General features: G+C 40.0%; 1 protein-coding gene across 1 annotated transcript; it reads right to left on the reverse strand.

Annotated features, from left to right (window-relative positions):
- Window positions 1–343: 343 nt before the first annotated feature.
- LOC118823477 (multiple inositol polyphosphate phosphatase 1-like) lies at window positions 344–9,013 on the reverse strand. The gene is made up of 5 exons (XM_036593142.1): window positions 8,272–9,013; window positions 4,898–5,092; window positions 3,216–3,313; window positions 1,180–1,310; window positions 344–858 (listed from the first exon to the last, which is right to left on the reverse strand). Exons 1-5 carry the CDS (start codon window positions 8,834–8,836, stop codon window positions 486–488), a joined length of 1,362 nt encoding a protein of 453 aa, XP_036449035.1. The 5' UTR covers window positions 8,837–9,013; the 3' UTR covers window positions 344–485.
- Window positions 9,014–13,873: the final 4,860 nt, after the last annotated feature.

Raw genomic sequence — 13,873 nt, forward strand, 5'->3', positions numbered from 1 at the left:
CAAATAGAAATTGTATTCCGAATGGCCTCAATCGAACTCCGACTGAGGTGTTTACATGGACGTATTCTATCCGATTGAGCTATTAGTCGGATTATTAACGGATTATTAGGCTGCATGTAAACGTAGCTACTGACTACTTTTCACCCTTTAAACAGGCAGACTGACTGATTACAAGTTTGAAGACACCTGTGATGCAAATTACAGGACACTCCTTAGTTTAACATGTCCCTATGGTCAAGTTATTTGCGATCTTTTCTAGGGGTACCATCATTTTTGTCCAGGCCAGTTTCATTAGTTTGTTTTTTAAAATTATTCCAGGGAACCACAATTCAAAAGCAATGTCTGATTTTCAATAGTTATCAGTTAAATTTTATTTATTATTACTTTTGTCGGTTTCATGTTATTTCAGTGACCACTGTGGGTTTTTCTTTCTTTAAATTTTGTCCACGTGTGTATGTCATTTGGCCCAAATGTACAACTTCACATCAATTTTGTCCTTGCGAGTTGTTTAACTGGCAGACAACATCTTGGTCACAACCTGTCAGCAGCTGGTGATATTGTTTTTTAACATCTTCATAGAGAGGTGAGGGGCCAGCGAGGCCTGGTAGGGTCACCGGTTTCTCGTTCACCCGCACTTGCAGTCTAACACCATCAGGACACTCGTACAGTGCCACCAGCAGGTTGGCAGCGTAGGGCATGATCTGCCCACAGCGGAAAGCACGGCCGAGCTGAGAGGCGAAGTTGGTAGAGGTGAGAATGGTGTTGTCCTTAAAGAGGCCCAGCAGGGTCAGAAGAGGCAGCAGTGTTTCAGCATGACCAATCTGCACCGTGACCACCTCAGATACAGGCTGACCAGCCCTGAGAGAGAGAGAGAGAGAGAGAGAGAGAGCTGAAATAGACTTTGTGTTTTCTTTAATCCTACTGGAACAACAAACCCATGGATACCCGTGTTTTCTTTTGACACAATTTTTTCTGTGATATTTTTATTTGTTTTCTTGGGATCTTGTGATGTTTGTCAATATCTAGGCAAAACGAATGCTGTTTTATTGAAATAACATTTGTTATGATGATATAAATAACTTGAGATTTTGAGGAAACAAATGAAAACAACATTAAAGCTTCCATAACAAACACTGGCGGTAAAATAAAAGTAAACATGAATGGTCTTATAGCTCTTACTTGATCTGACTGGCTACAGCATTGAGGCGGTTGAACAGGTTGTGGAAGAGAATGCAGCTGGCCTTGCTGTTGATGTCGTGGCCGAAACCTTTCTTCCAATATTGTTTCAGATCACCAGAATACTCCACCACCTGACACACATAACCACATTAATTCACACTAAGACCACCTTAAAACCACCTTAAAACAACATAAGCAAGTCTATTTGAGATTAAATGACAACTTAATCATAAGCATTATGAGTACATGACACTCACAATTAAACATTTTAAACAAAAATGGAAATCTTATTCGTTTTGGTGACATGGATACCAAAAGTAAAAGCATTCATGTCTGAAAACAGTTAAACAAAGTCAGTTAAAAGTTTTAGGAGACAATTCAGTTGGCTTTCCTGCTAAAATTCAGCCAAATAATAGATTTTGAGCCTAACATTTGATCAAAGCAACAATAATCCATGGTATGTTTTGTATATTGTAATGTAGTTTTTTTCTGTAAATATGTTTATGACATGAAACATTATCAATAAATGAACAATTTCAATCAGATGACAAATAAAAAAATAAATAAATAATGAAGTGGAGAAACCTAAATGTAGATGCTTCCACACAGGTGTACACTTTACAGTTAAGCAATTAAGAACCTACTGTGCTCTGTGGCATGTAGTGGTCAAAGAGTCCTGAATGCTTGACCCCTGTATTAAGGGGGTGTGGTGGCTCTGTTATGCTGTGAAGGGCATTTTGCCGGAATGGCAGCAAATCAATACAAAGTTATTCTGACTGATCAACTTTGTCCTGTGACAAAACATCTCTATGCTGATAGAATTGGTCTCTTCTAGGATGACAATGGCCCCATCCAAAAGGACGAAGGGTCACTGAATGGTTTGTTGAGTATGAAAACGACATAATCCTCATGCTACGGCCTTCACAGTCACCATATCTCAATCCACTTGGAGATTTTGAACTAACATGTTGTACAGCGTTCACCACCAGCATCATCAAAACACAAAGAGAGGGAATACCTGTGGGAAAAATGGTGTTTCATCACTCTAGTACAGAGTGGCAGAGGCCCAACACCTCATTAAGACAATTTGGCCCAATCGCATTTCTTCTTTTTACCGCTACCCCTTGTTTTCGAGTGACACTGGTTGAAATCTTGCCCTATGAAATGGGACCCTCAAATTAAAAACACTACTTCATTAGCAGCTGCTAGTGCTGCTCTGTAGGCGACCCTGCCAGTCTGCAGTAACAGCAGAGGAGGGTAAAGTTCAGCTCCTCACTGCTGGGCTTTAGTTACATTTAGGGCATCATATGCCTTCAAAGAGGGGGGCAATTATTTATTATCACCCCCCCTAATTCTTCAGTGATCCGAAGCTGAAGTCAGATATTCACCAGCTTCTTTGAATTTTCCCGTTCCACCTTAAATGGTGCAGCAGTTACATTCTGGCGCTTCAGGCGTTAGAACTGCTGGACTATTTAAGGTGGAACGGGAACGTTAGCTAGCTAGCTACCGAAACATTAGCATGCTATTAGCGATTTTTTATGCTTGTTATGAAGAAAACGACCATAATACACTGAAACGACATTAAACTAAGATAAAACAGTGATTATCGTAATTTTTTAACAGAGAAAATTCTCACATTTGTGGGTTTCTTTGGTCTCTTGTTCTCCATCTTGCCGGTTTTTCTTTTTTTCTCATAACTCTCTGTTTGGATTCTCTGAAAAACCTCCGTTTGGAGGGTCATGTAGCCCCAACACTTCACCCTACCCCTCTATCTCAACAAGAATTGCGACCCCCTACCCCTAGATATGAAAGCGCTAAACAGAGGGCTAAGGGCTAAGTGGTAGGGGCGAGGGGTGAAATGGGATTGGGCCATCATTTAGGTTTTTCCTTAAATTTGTCACTTTTGGCCACGAGTGTACAGCATACAGACTTTCAGCGACGCACTGTTTTTACATAACATACAAAAGACGACATTAGCAGCATTAACTTCATCTACAAGCACATCCAATGATTTGGAGGCCCCGATCTCTGCGTACCTGTGCATCTGACTCATCAAACAGTTGGCACCAGGGGGAGGTCACTCCGCGGATGGTAAACTCATAGGCACACAGGTAGAAAGCTGCCTCCACTCCATCTATTAAGGGAAAACAAACACAGGTGAGCTTTAATACAGGGTTTTTTTGCTAGAGCTCTCTAAACCTGTGGTTTTCAATCCTGGTCCTGGAGCACCACTGCCAGACTCTTGCTATCGATTATGATAATTCACTTAAATACAAGTCAAATTATTAATAAAGAATTTTTTGATCACTCAAGTAAGAGTGAATAAAATGTTATTGAAAACTACTTGAGTAATTGATTAAAGGCTTTCAAGGACAAAAATGAAGCCCAGTCCTGGTCTGCATAAGATTTTGAATAATGATTCTCCACTGAATGAAAAATCTACTCCAGGATTAGGCTTAATCCAAGTCTAAGAAATCTGTTCCAGTTAATTTATGTTGACCGCCTTACCAAAAGAAGGCCCATCTCACCAAAATCGCCGGTTCTCAGTGTTAAGTTTGTGCTTTGTAGCTGCATCGTGATCAAATGTCATTCAGTAAACAAAGCTGCAAGTCTTGTGTGAGCATAAAGGCTCTTATCACCCCCCCTGTACCATCATGAATACTGGTTTTTGAACTGTGCGCTGATAACTAGCTGAGTGGTCTTTAGCCCGGAGGACACAGTGTCCATGATTTCCAAAAAGAATTTCAAATGATTTGTCTGACCACAGGACACCTTTCCACTTCATCTCAGTCCATTTTAAATGAGCTCAGGCCCAGAGAAGGTGGCAGTGTTTCTGGATCCTGTTTATATCTGGTTTCTTCTTTGCGTTTTAGAGTTTTAACCTGCATTTGTGGATGCAGTGATGAACTGTTTTCACAGACAGTGGTTTTCAGAAGTGTTTCTGAGCTCATGCAGTGATTTCCACTACAGAATCATGTCTGTTTTTAATGCAGTGCTGTCTGAGGGCCCAAAGATCACAGCCAGCAAATACTGGTTTTTGGCCTTGTCCCTTACACACAGAGATTTCTCCAGATTCTCTGAATCTTTTAATGATATTTTGTACCGTAGATGATGAAAAGCAGAAGTTCTTTGCTATTTTACGTTGTGAAACGTTATTCTTGAACTGTTGCACAATTTGATTGTTCAGTCTTTCACAGAGTGGTGAACCCCTCCTCATCTTTACTTCTGAAAGACTCCGCCTCTCTAGTAACTTTGTTATCACATTATGAATGTGTACCTGAGACACTGTTTTATGATAGTTCAGATAAGCTTTCGCCTAAAAGAGGTAGTACATGTAGGGTGTGGTAAAAAACAGGTAAAATGATCTCCAAAGAAAACTTATTTTCTCAAATTTACAGTTATTTTAGCATCATTAACATTACATACAAAGACTCAGAAGATGTGTGTAAGTTCACTGGCTGTTTTGGACAGTAAATAAAATGGCTCTGTTTACACTGCAGACATTGTGAGCCCTGCTTCCAATCACTACCACTGTAAAGAAATCTGAGCCAATACGTTTCAGGACAATGCACCGTTTCACATCCAATCACTATCCAAAATCATGCTGGACAGTAATTAAAATGGTTGTGGAAAATCTGTGGAACTGGTAAAATGGTGTATCAGCTGTGCTTTAAACAACAAATCAATATGAAGGAAATATGACAATAATCACACTGACCCATGGTAACATTTACGTAAGGGATCTGCAGCCGGTCAGCCAGTTTCTCCTGAACCCTGTTCATCTCTGGGCCGCTGTTGAAGCGGGTGACCTCCTCCACGGCCTTTTTGTTCTTCTCCACCGTCTCCACCAGGCGAGCGCATGTGTCAAAAAAGCGCATTAGGGCATCGTTCACCGTGAACTCCAAATCCTCACCTGGGAAACATCAAAGAAATATACAGTGGTGGACGAAGTACACAAATCATGTACTGGAGTTAAAGTAGAGAGACCCAAGGTAAAATATTACTGCAGTAAAAGTAGAAGTTCCTCCCTTTAGACCTCCACTTGAGTAAAAGTACAGAAGTATTTGCCTTCAAATGTACTTAAGTATCGCAAGTAAAAGTACTAAATGATTAATTATGGCTCTGATGTCCTATTATCATTTTTGTAACAAGACTCGCTTCATTAACTCATTTTAGGTGAAAATACTCCAGTGTCTCTCTTGGTAAACCAGTCTTTTAATAGAGTCATTAATTAGTGACGCTGATGTCTATTAAAATGATCATAAGCACAAAACACTGAAGGCAAACAGTTTCTATCAGGTAGAACTGAGTGGCTCTGAAATCACTTTTTACAAACAAGCAAAGTTTCAGTTTAAGATTTATTTGCGACTTAATTACAAGTTTAAGTTTAATAAAAACTTTAAACTCAGGTTCACAAATGAGTTTCCTTTACTAAACTGCATCTGTAGGTCTCTGTTCATAAACATAAACCAGCCAAAACTAATTTACTATAAAATGAAATGTGTTTGTATAAATTCAGAAAAAAGACACGTCAGTCACAACTGCATATGTGTACATATTTCTATATTGTGGTCTATTTACACAAAGTTAGGTTAGTTCATCATTTATGTTGAATAGACTCTCCCAAAATTTTACGCTGCTGCACTGATGTTGAACCGTGTGCTGCACTGGGTCGGTATGTCCAACAGGTCAAAACAAGCTCAAAACAAAGTGACCGCTGTGCCTGATTGGTGTTCTTGCTTTGCGCTTCTTTCGTTTTGACATGTTACGTTTTTATACACACATAAACCAAAAGGAACGATTTCTCATAATGTAGTGGAGTAAAAGTAAAAAGTGGCCCAAAAATCAGTAAAGATACACAAAAAACTACTTAAGTACAGTAACGAATTACATTCACTTCATTTTATATATATATACATACATATATATATATATATATATAGAGAGAGAGAGAGAGAGAGAGAGAGAGAGAAGGCTTCCATGATGGTTTTGAAACTGATGCATAAAGGCCATGTTTAGTGCACACAAACAGAAACGGGTACAGAGTTCACACAAAGGCAGAAATGTAAACACTTCTGCGTAAGAAACATCCTGTTATCATCTAATAACACCAGTACTCCACTAGTTACTGAGTGAACACTATATGGTGGAGCTGCATTACATGGAGAAAATACCATTCCTGTTACGTACTGCATATTCAGCCTAGCGGTGTGTTTAAACCATACTGGTCAATTTAACATGGTTACAGCATAAATTTGATCAAAATTTCTTCCGTTCATTGATGAGGGAATGCCGATCCATCTAAATATCCACAGAAACTTACTTGGGATGTGCGACAACTGGATGAACAGTTAAGCAATAAATCGTGAGAGGGAGTGTGTTATCGTGAAATAACATCACGGCTGTGATTTGGTCGCCGTAGATCATCACAGCCGTGATGTTATTGGCGATAACACACTCCTCGAGTGTTCTACTGCTTTTATACAACAGTTAAATAAATAAAGTAATAAATGAATAAACTGGGCCGTGAACGCGGCGTTTAATGTTTTAATGTTCGCAGTTCCTTCACCAAATTATAGTTCCTTAACGAGCAGCTTGTTGCTACGTCAGAGTAACGAGCTCCGCCCACTCGCTGCACAGCCGGCAGTTCGTTCTCCAGCTCCCTACACTAAATTCCCAAACTGTCATCACCACTGAGCAGCTTTTCAGTCGGCAGCTGTGACAGAAGAACAGCTAATCAACCTGGAATCAGCCAGAAATGAACCCAATACCATTCGCCAAACGTGTAGTCTGATCTTCAGAGTCTGACCAAATCAGACTGAGCCATAAAACTGACACAATATCAAGTTCAGCTCAGTTTTGTCAATTTTTGACAGATCAGTATTAATGTTGTTTTGTTCCAGCCAGTCTGTAAAGCATCTTACAGCCCATTTAGTTTGGTTCTATATAGAACCATATAAAACACACTCTCCATCAGTCTGAAGAACTCGTTCATGATGCAAAGAACTCTTTAATCGTGCATACGGTTCACTGAGCGTTCATGACTTTATATAGAGCCATTTTCTTTACTAAAGAACTCTTGAAGAACCAGAAGTGTGTGACAGTAGCAGAACACTTTTTCATTTTTAAAAAGGTTCAACACAGAACCATTTACAACACATTCTCCATCAATCTGAAGAACCATTTCACCATACAAACAACAATTTAAGCATGCAAATGGTTCTGTATAGAACTTCTGGCTCTAAATAGTACCATTCCATTTATTAAAGAACCTATGTAGAACCAATCTTTATTAAGAGTGCAAAAATGGTTATTCAAGGTTTTTTAGTAAAGATAATGGTTCTATACGGCACCTGAAACGTCAAAGAACCATTTGCATGCTCTTCACATTCTTCAGACTGATGGAGAATGTGTTTTATATGGTTCTTTATAGCACCAAAAAGAGTTCTTCTATTGTTACGAGCTTGGCATAGTGCACCCTTAAAAATTATGGTTCTTTAGTAAAGAAAATAGTTCTATATAGAATCATGAACACTAAAAGAACCCTTGCATGTTCAATGAGCTCTCTGTATCATTAAATGGTTCTCCAGATTGATGGAGAATGTGCTGTAGATGGTTCTATACAGAACCTTTATGAAAAGGGTTCTATATAGCACCAAATGGGTTTCTCTACTGTTACAATTTCAAGCCTGTAACAACAGAAAAACCCTCTTTGGTGCTGTACAGAACCCTTTTCATAAAGGTTCTATATAGAACCATATAAAACACACTCTCCATCAGTCTGAAGAACTCGATCATGATGCAAAGAACCCTTTAATCATGCAAACGGTTCTTTGAGCGTTCATGGTTCTATATACAACCATTTTCCTCACTAAAGAACCCTTGAAGAACCATCTTTTCAAAAAGGTTCAATATAGAACCGTATACAACACATTCTCCATCAACCTGAAGAGCCACTTGACCATGCAAAGAACGATTTACGCATGCAAATGGTTTCTTGAGAGCTCATAGCTCTACATAGAACCGCTCTTCTTTGCTAAAGAACCCTCGAACAACCCTTTTAAGAGTGTAGCCACTCCTGGGATACATTACCTTCAATACCGAATTCCTCCTTCAGTCCTTGTTGGAAGGCGAGGGTGCTGTTCACACACCTGTGTTTGGAACTTGTGATGAACTTGACCCGTCTGCCCTGAAGGTTCTCCTTGGTCAGGAGAGAGGGGAACGTCTTGACCAGTCTTCGGGCCAGATGCCTGTGGTCTGCTCTGCCTTTGGCCACAAGGCGCCCATCCATGTCCTCCTTGTACCACATCTTCCATGCCTTGAGTTCTGGCAGGAAACTCGAGTCACCGTTCGCCTCGGTCTTGACAAGGTTGTCGAATGCGCCGATCTTCCTGATGTTTCCAGAGGTTGGGAATCTGGTGCCGTGTCTGATGATGGCCGTGAAGTGGACGGCGGTGCAGGTTGGAGCGGGCGGCTTCACCGCGGAGCTGTTTATGGCCAGAATATCGTCCAGCAGATACGGGTTGACCTCTTCGTAGCGGCCTTTGGTGTTGAAGTATCTGGCGATGGCGGGGATGCCCGGCTCTCTGGGAGTTGCAGTGACGTAGCAGGAAGAGAGATAAACGATGAAAACGGTTGGGAGAAGTTTCTCGACCATTTTGCTGCTTTCCGAGCGTCCCAGCGGCCTGTTCGCTCAGGAGAACCGCAGTCATGTGAAGTTTGTTTGTTTATCTGTGCCCTTCGGTCCGGACTCGGCCAGACGACCGGTCAATGTCGGCATTGTTTAAACATGCCCCGTGCTGAGGCGCCGAAGCTTGTCGAACTGTGCCGAGTGTTGCTTCGGGCCTGGAATGACCACGTGACTCGTTGTCAGCGGCACTTTGTTGCTTCAGTCGGACAGTGAATCGTCTGTTCGATTCTAGCACTCATGGAGTCGACTCCGATTCATCGTGACGGGAATCAACGGAGTCGATTCCAAGAGTCGAAAACTGGAGCTTTTAAACACCTCAGTGTCACTGCTGGACTGAGAATAGTCCACCAACCAAACATGTCCAGCTAACTGCGTCCTGTGACCACTGATGAAGGACTGGAGGATGACCAACACAAACTGTGCAGCAGCAGATGAGCTATCGTCTCTGACTTTACATCTACAAGGAAGGTAGGAGTGTCTAATAGAGTGGACAGTGAGTGGACAGTGTTTAAAAACTCCAGCAGCACTGCTGTGTCTGATCCACATCTCAGATAATATCTGTTCTGTGGTGGTCCTATGAGGGTCCTGCAACACAGGGTAAAAAGCTTTCTGAAAAAGGACCATTAGAAACCACTGGAATGGGAATTGGCCCAATCGTTTCCATTAAAGACCACTCGTTTTCTGCAGGACATATTTAGATCCCATTAGGAAACCATCAAATGCATTTAGAATCAGTCAGTGGTCACCTGCTAGACCATTCGGATCCTTTACATTGTGATATCAACCTATTAAAAAAAGCCAAAACACATTACTGAACCATCAGGAACCAACAGAAACAGTTAATGGTTTCTATGAGTCTTTTCAGCAGGGAAAGTATGCAGAGAAACAGATGGACTACAGTCTGTAACTGTAGAACTACAAAGTGCACCTATATAGTAAGTGGAGCTGATAAAATGGACAATGAGTGCAGAAACAAGGACTTAATGAAGTGGCTGGTCAGTGTACAGTGATATGAACAGGCCTGTCACGATTATGACATTTTAGCTTACAATTAATTGCCATTAACTATTCAGCTCTCTGTTTCTGTTAATTATATGCACCTTCCTCCCTAGCCGTTACTCAACAGAGCTAAACAATGACTTCCCACTTCCCAGAAGTAAATATTCCGTATCCAATCTCCATAGACATTTAGGAAAATCCTTATATATGAAGAGTTTTAAGCAACCAGCCGAAACAACCAGCTACGAGAGCAAACGTGACGTTGCAAAAACTGATTCAGAGGAAAAAAGGACAAAAAGGTGCGAGACTGTTTTCTTAACAAGGGAGTGGACTACGTATCCCACAAAACACTGCGAATGATGTCATCCAATCGCTTTCCCTCCACTTTTTCACAGTTTTCAGGACTGTTAATAATAGCCCTGTTTTTGCTCCACCCTGAAGAATAAAACAGTGATAGACAGTTTTCATGTTCTGCCCATGCAGATACCTGAGCATTTATGAGGTATATAAAATGTAGAATTTGGGACAAACGTTTAATTTATATCGCTTTAAAATTTCAATTACAGACATACAACAAAAATCAACAGCAGATAAAACGCACAAACATTCACTGCTACAGAGCTTAGCGTGTTAGTCCAGAGGAGATTTTAACTCACCACTACAGAAGTTAGAGAGAAAGTTTCTCAGGCCAGAGGAGATTTTAACTCACCGCTACAGAAGTTAGAGAGAAAGTTTCTCAGGCCGGAGGAGATTTTAACTCACCACTACAGAAGTTAATAGACTTAAAGAAAGTTTCTCAGGCCAGAGGAGATTTTAACTCACCACTACAGAAGTTAGAGAGAAAGTTTCTCAGGCCAGAGGAGATTTTAACTCACCGCTACAGAAGTTAGAGAGAAAGTTTCTCAGGCCAGAGGAGATTTTAACTCACCACTACAGAAGTTAGAGAGAAAGTTTCTCAGGCCAGAGGAGATTTTAACTCACCACTACAGAAGTTAGAGAGAAAGTTTCTCAGGCCAGAGGAGATTTTAACTCACCGCTACAGAAGTTAGAGAGAAAGTTTCTCAGGCCAGAGGAGATTTTAACTCACCACTACAGAAGTTAGAGAGAAAGTTTCTCAGGCCAGAGGAGATTTTAACTCACCGCTACAGAAGTTAATAGACTAAAAGAAAGTTTCTCAGGCCAGAGGAGATTTTAACTCACCACTACAGAAGTTAGAGAGAAAGTTTCTCAGGCCAGAGGAGATTTTAACTCACCACTACAGAAGTTAGAGAGAAAGTTTCTCAGGCCAGAGGAGATTTTAACTCGCCAAAACTGAAGTTCATCTTACAGAGAAATCTAACATTTATTTCTGTAGGATTACAAGTGCAGATATTGGACCGCAGTAGCCCAGTGTTCCAAACATTCTGCCATGCTGAACTACACCATCAAATATCAGTTTGAAATATCGGTCAACCGACGATTCTGAAATCATTGTGCTGTAAGTTGTATCGTTCCACTGTATCAGCAGCAGCGCTCTTCACTGTATCATGTCATATGCAATGTGCTAATAGGACACTAGAGGGAAGTGTTTACTCAGCGCCGGCTGTCTGCTCTCAGTTCTCAGTTCTCAGTTATGTTTCTCATTGATCTGCTATTATTTTTGACTGTAATTCAGATATTTCTTTCAGGATGTTTAACACAGGTATAATCGAAGCTCGAAGTTGTTGCTCACTTCAGTGCAGTATTTCTGAACTCTGTCCTGAAGCCCCTCTGCCCCTCAGATTTTAATGTTTTTGCTGCACGGCTACTGAATTACGCAGGGCGGTGATCAGAAGTGGAAAGAAATGAAGTCTGATTTTTATTGAGTTTATTACTTACATTGTATTTACATTAGCTATTTTAATCGTTATTTTAATAACCATACAAAGTGAATAACAACTCAATATTACGCAGTTCGGCTTCCAAACTGAGAATGCAATTAGCTGGCTGGTATTAGTTAAACTGTTATTGGGTTCTTTTACTGTGTTTTATTAAGTTTGGCTGCTCCTTATCAAACCTTCTTGCTTATACATTCTATTGTGGGGGCCTGTTAGATAGTTACCTTAGCTAATGTAAGCTACTGTCAAGATAAGCTAATTAGAGTTCGAGCAAACACAGATATGCTTGTTAATAGTTCTGACATTGAACTGTGAGTGCTGTCTTTCATACGGTCTTATCCTTCAGTTTTGGGATTGAAATAAATTGAAAGAAAAGAGAAAGTATTGCTTAGAGACAGTTGCTAAGTTAAAAAAGTGAGTTATCACATCAGTTGAGTACTCTTTCCACCCTTGGCGGTGGTACCCCAGGACCCCAGGACTGAAAACCTTTGGTCTAGATCAGGGGTGTCAAACTCAACCACTAAAAGAGCCATATTAATAAATCTCAACGAATCTGTGGGCCAGAGAAAAATATGTTTTTATTTCATTTTTAATTAACACTGTGCTGTAACCCAAACTGACCATTATTTATTCAAAATACACCAAATTGTCAACAACAAAATACAGGCACTTGTAGTAGACCTTGAAATGTTACATGAATATTTGAAATATGCAAAATTTTAATGTCCCCAGGATGTAGGTGTTTTAAACCTACCTGTGTGCTTGAACTAAACGGCTGGCATCTTTTCTTTGCTGCAAGTTTTCTTGGACTCAATTTCTGAGCTGCTGAGCTGCTGAGTTGACGTTAAGGGTTTATGTTGGGGGAACTGTTGCTGAAATGCAGCTGGGTCATTCTACAGAAACGTCCACCATAGGAGTCACTGGTGTTACCGATCCTCATTGGTGTAACACATAATAAAGGGAACACCAGAGACATTTTTAATGAAAAATGCCTATTACAAACTGGCTGCCACAGGGCATCAAACCACATGTCATCCACTAAAATATGTAATTTAATCCATTTGTATTCTATTTTTTCACTATTACCTCAGAATAAAGTCGGTCACACCAGTGACTTCAGCTAAAAGCTTCGTATGAAATCGTGAGCTAAATGAGAAAATCTCTGATAACTGAAAGACACAGTGGACTCACCATGTGCTTTTCTTCATAGATCCTCAGAAAACAGGTAAAAGGAAGTCGAGTGATGTCATCAGTGTGACTTTTATTTTAAAATAAGAGATTTTTTGTTACGCAGTAACACCAGTGACTCGACTCCTGGGGCAACAACTTTCATTATATATTTTATAATATTTATTTGGTGTTTGTTTTCTTTATGTCATTTAATTTATATATTCCATAGTCATGTATAGATTATTGTAGTTAAAATAGCAGAAAAATGTGTTTTTTTCTTTAAAATATAGCCTCAGCCTTTACGCATGACTGTGGGGACGAGCTCTTCTGTGGTGCCTGGAATTCTATATGATTGATTTAAAAACCAATATTGCTGAATTGAGGCTCAAGAAGGTGTAATTGTTAAAATAACTTATTGTTTTATTTTATAATATAAATAAATTGTAACCCTAACATGTTTTAAGTGTAATATATTTGCAAACCCTAAGGACACAAAGATGGACGTTTCTGTAGAACGACCCAACTAGTGTGTTTGGTAATATGACTGGTGTGCAAATGTGTAGAATTGTGGTGTAACTGACGTCCCATAGGTTGTTGTTGGGGGAGGAGAGTCAGAGCACACAGGCTAATATTAATTGAAAATGAAAATACTCATGTTTGACATGTGGGGTATAGAGAACCATAGTAAAAAAGACCTGTATTAAAACTCACTGGTGTTTGATTGTCCTTAATATATGAAGGAAGGATTCATTCTGTGTTCATATGAGTTTACCGTCTTTGTAGCTTTCATATCTTAAGCGCATGGAACCGAAAATAAACGCTGAAGCGCTTTGTTACTTCAGCCTATTTCAGTGTTACTCGCTGCAGTCTACAGCCAGGAAACAGGATCAGAAAAAGGTAGCAAATAATATTTAAACATATTGTTTTATTCATTTTTTTTACTGTCTAAGTAAAATTTGCAGCATTTTCCTTACAACTT

The sequence above is a fragment of the Colossoma macropomum genome, unplaced genomic scaffold (assembly GCF_904425465.1).
Source record: "Colossoma macropomum unplaced genomic scaffold, Colossoma_macropomum, whole genome shotgun sequence".
Taxonomy (NCBI): Eukaryota; Metazoa; Chordata; class Actinopteri; order Characiformes; family Serrasalmidae; genus Colossoma; species Colossoma macropomum.

Excerpts from the sequence above, each read along its gene's own strand:
- LOC118823477 (XM_036593142.1), bottom strand. The coding sequence starts at position 8,836 with ATGGTCGAGAAACTTCTCCCAACCGTTTTCATCGTTTATCTCTCTTCC. Across the intron at positions 3,314-4,897 it reads TTACGTAAATGTTACCATGG|ATGGAGTGGAGGCAGCTTTC; the intron begins GTCAGTGTGATT and ends TTCCCTTAATAG. Across the intron at positions 1,311-3,215 it reads TTGATGAGTCAGATGCACAG|GTGGTGGAGTATTCTGGTGA; the intron begins GTACGCAGAGAT and ends TATGTGTGTCAG.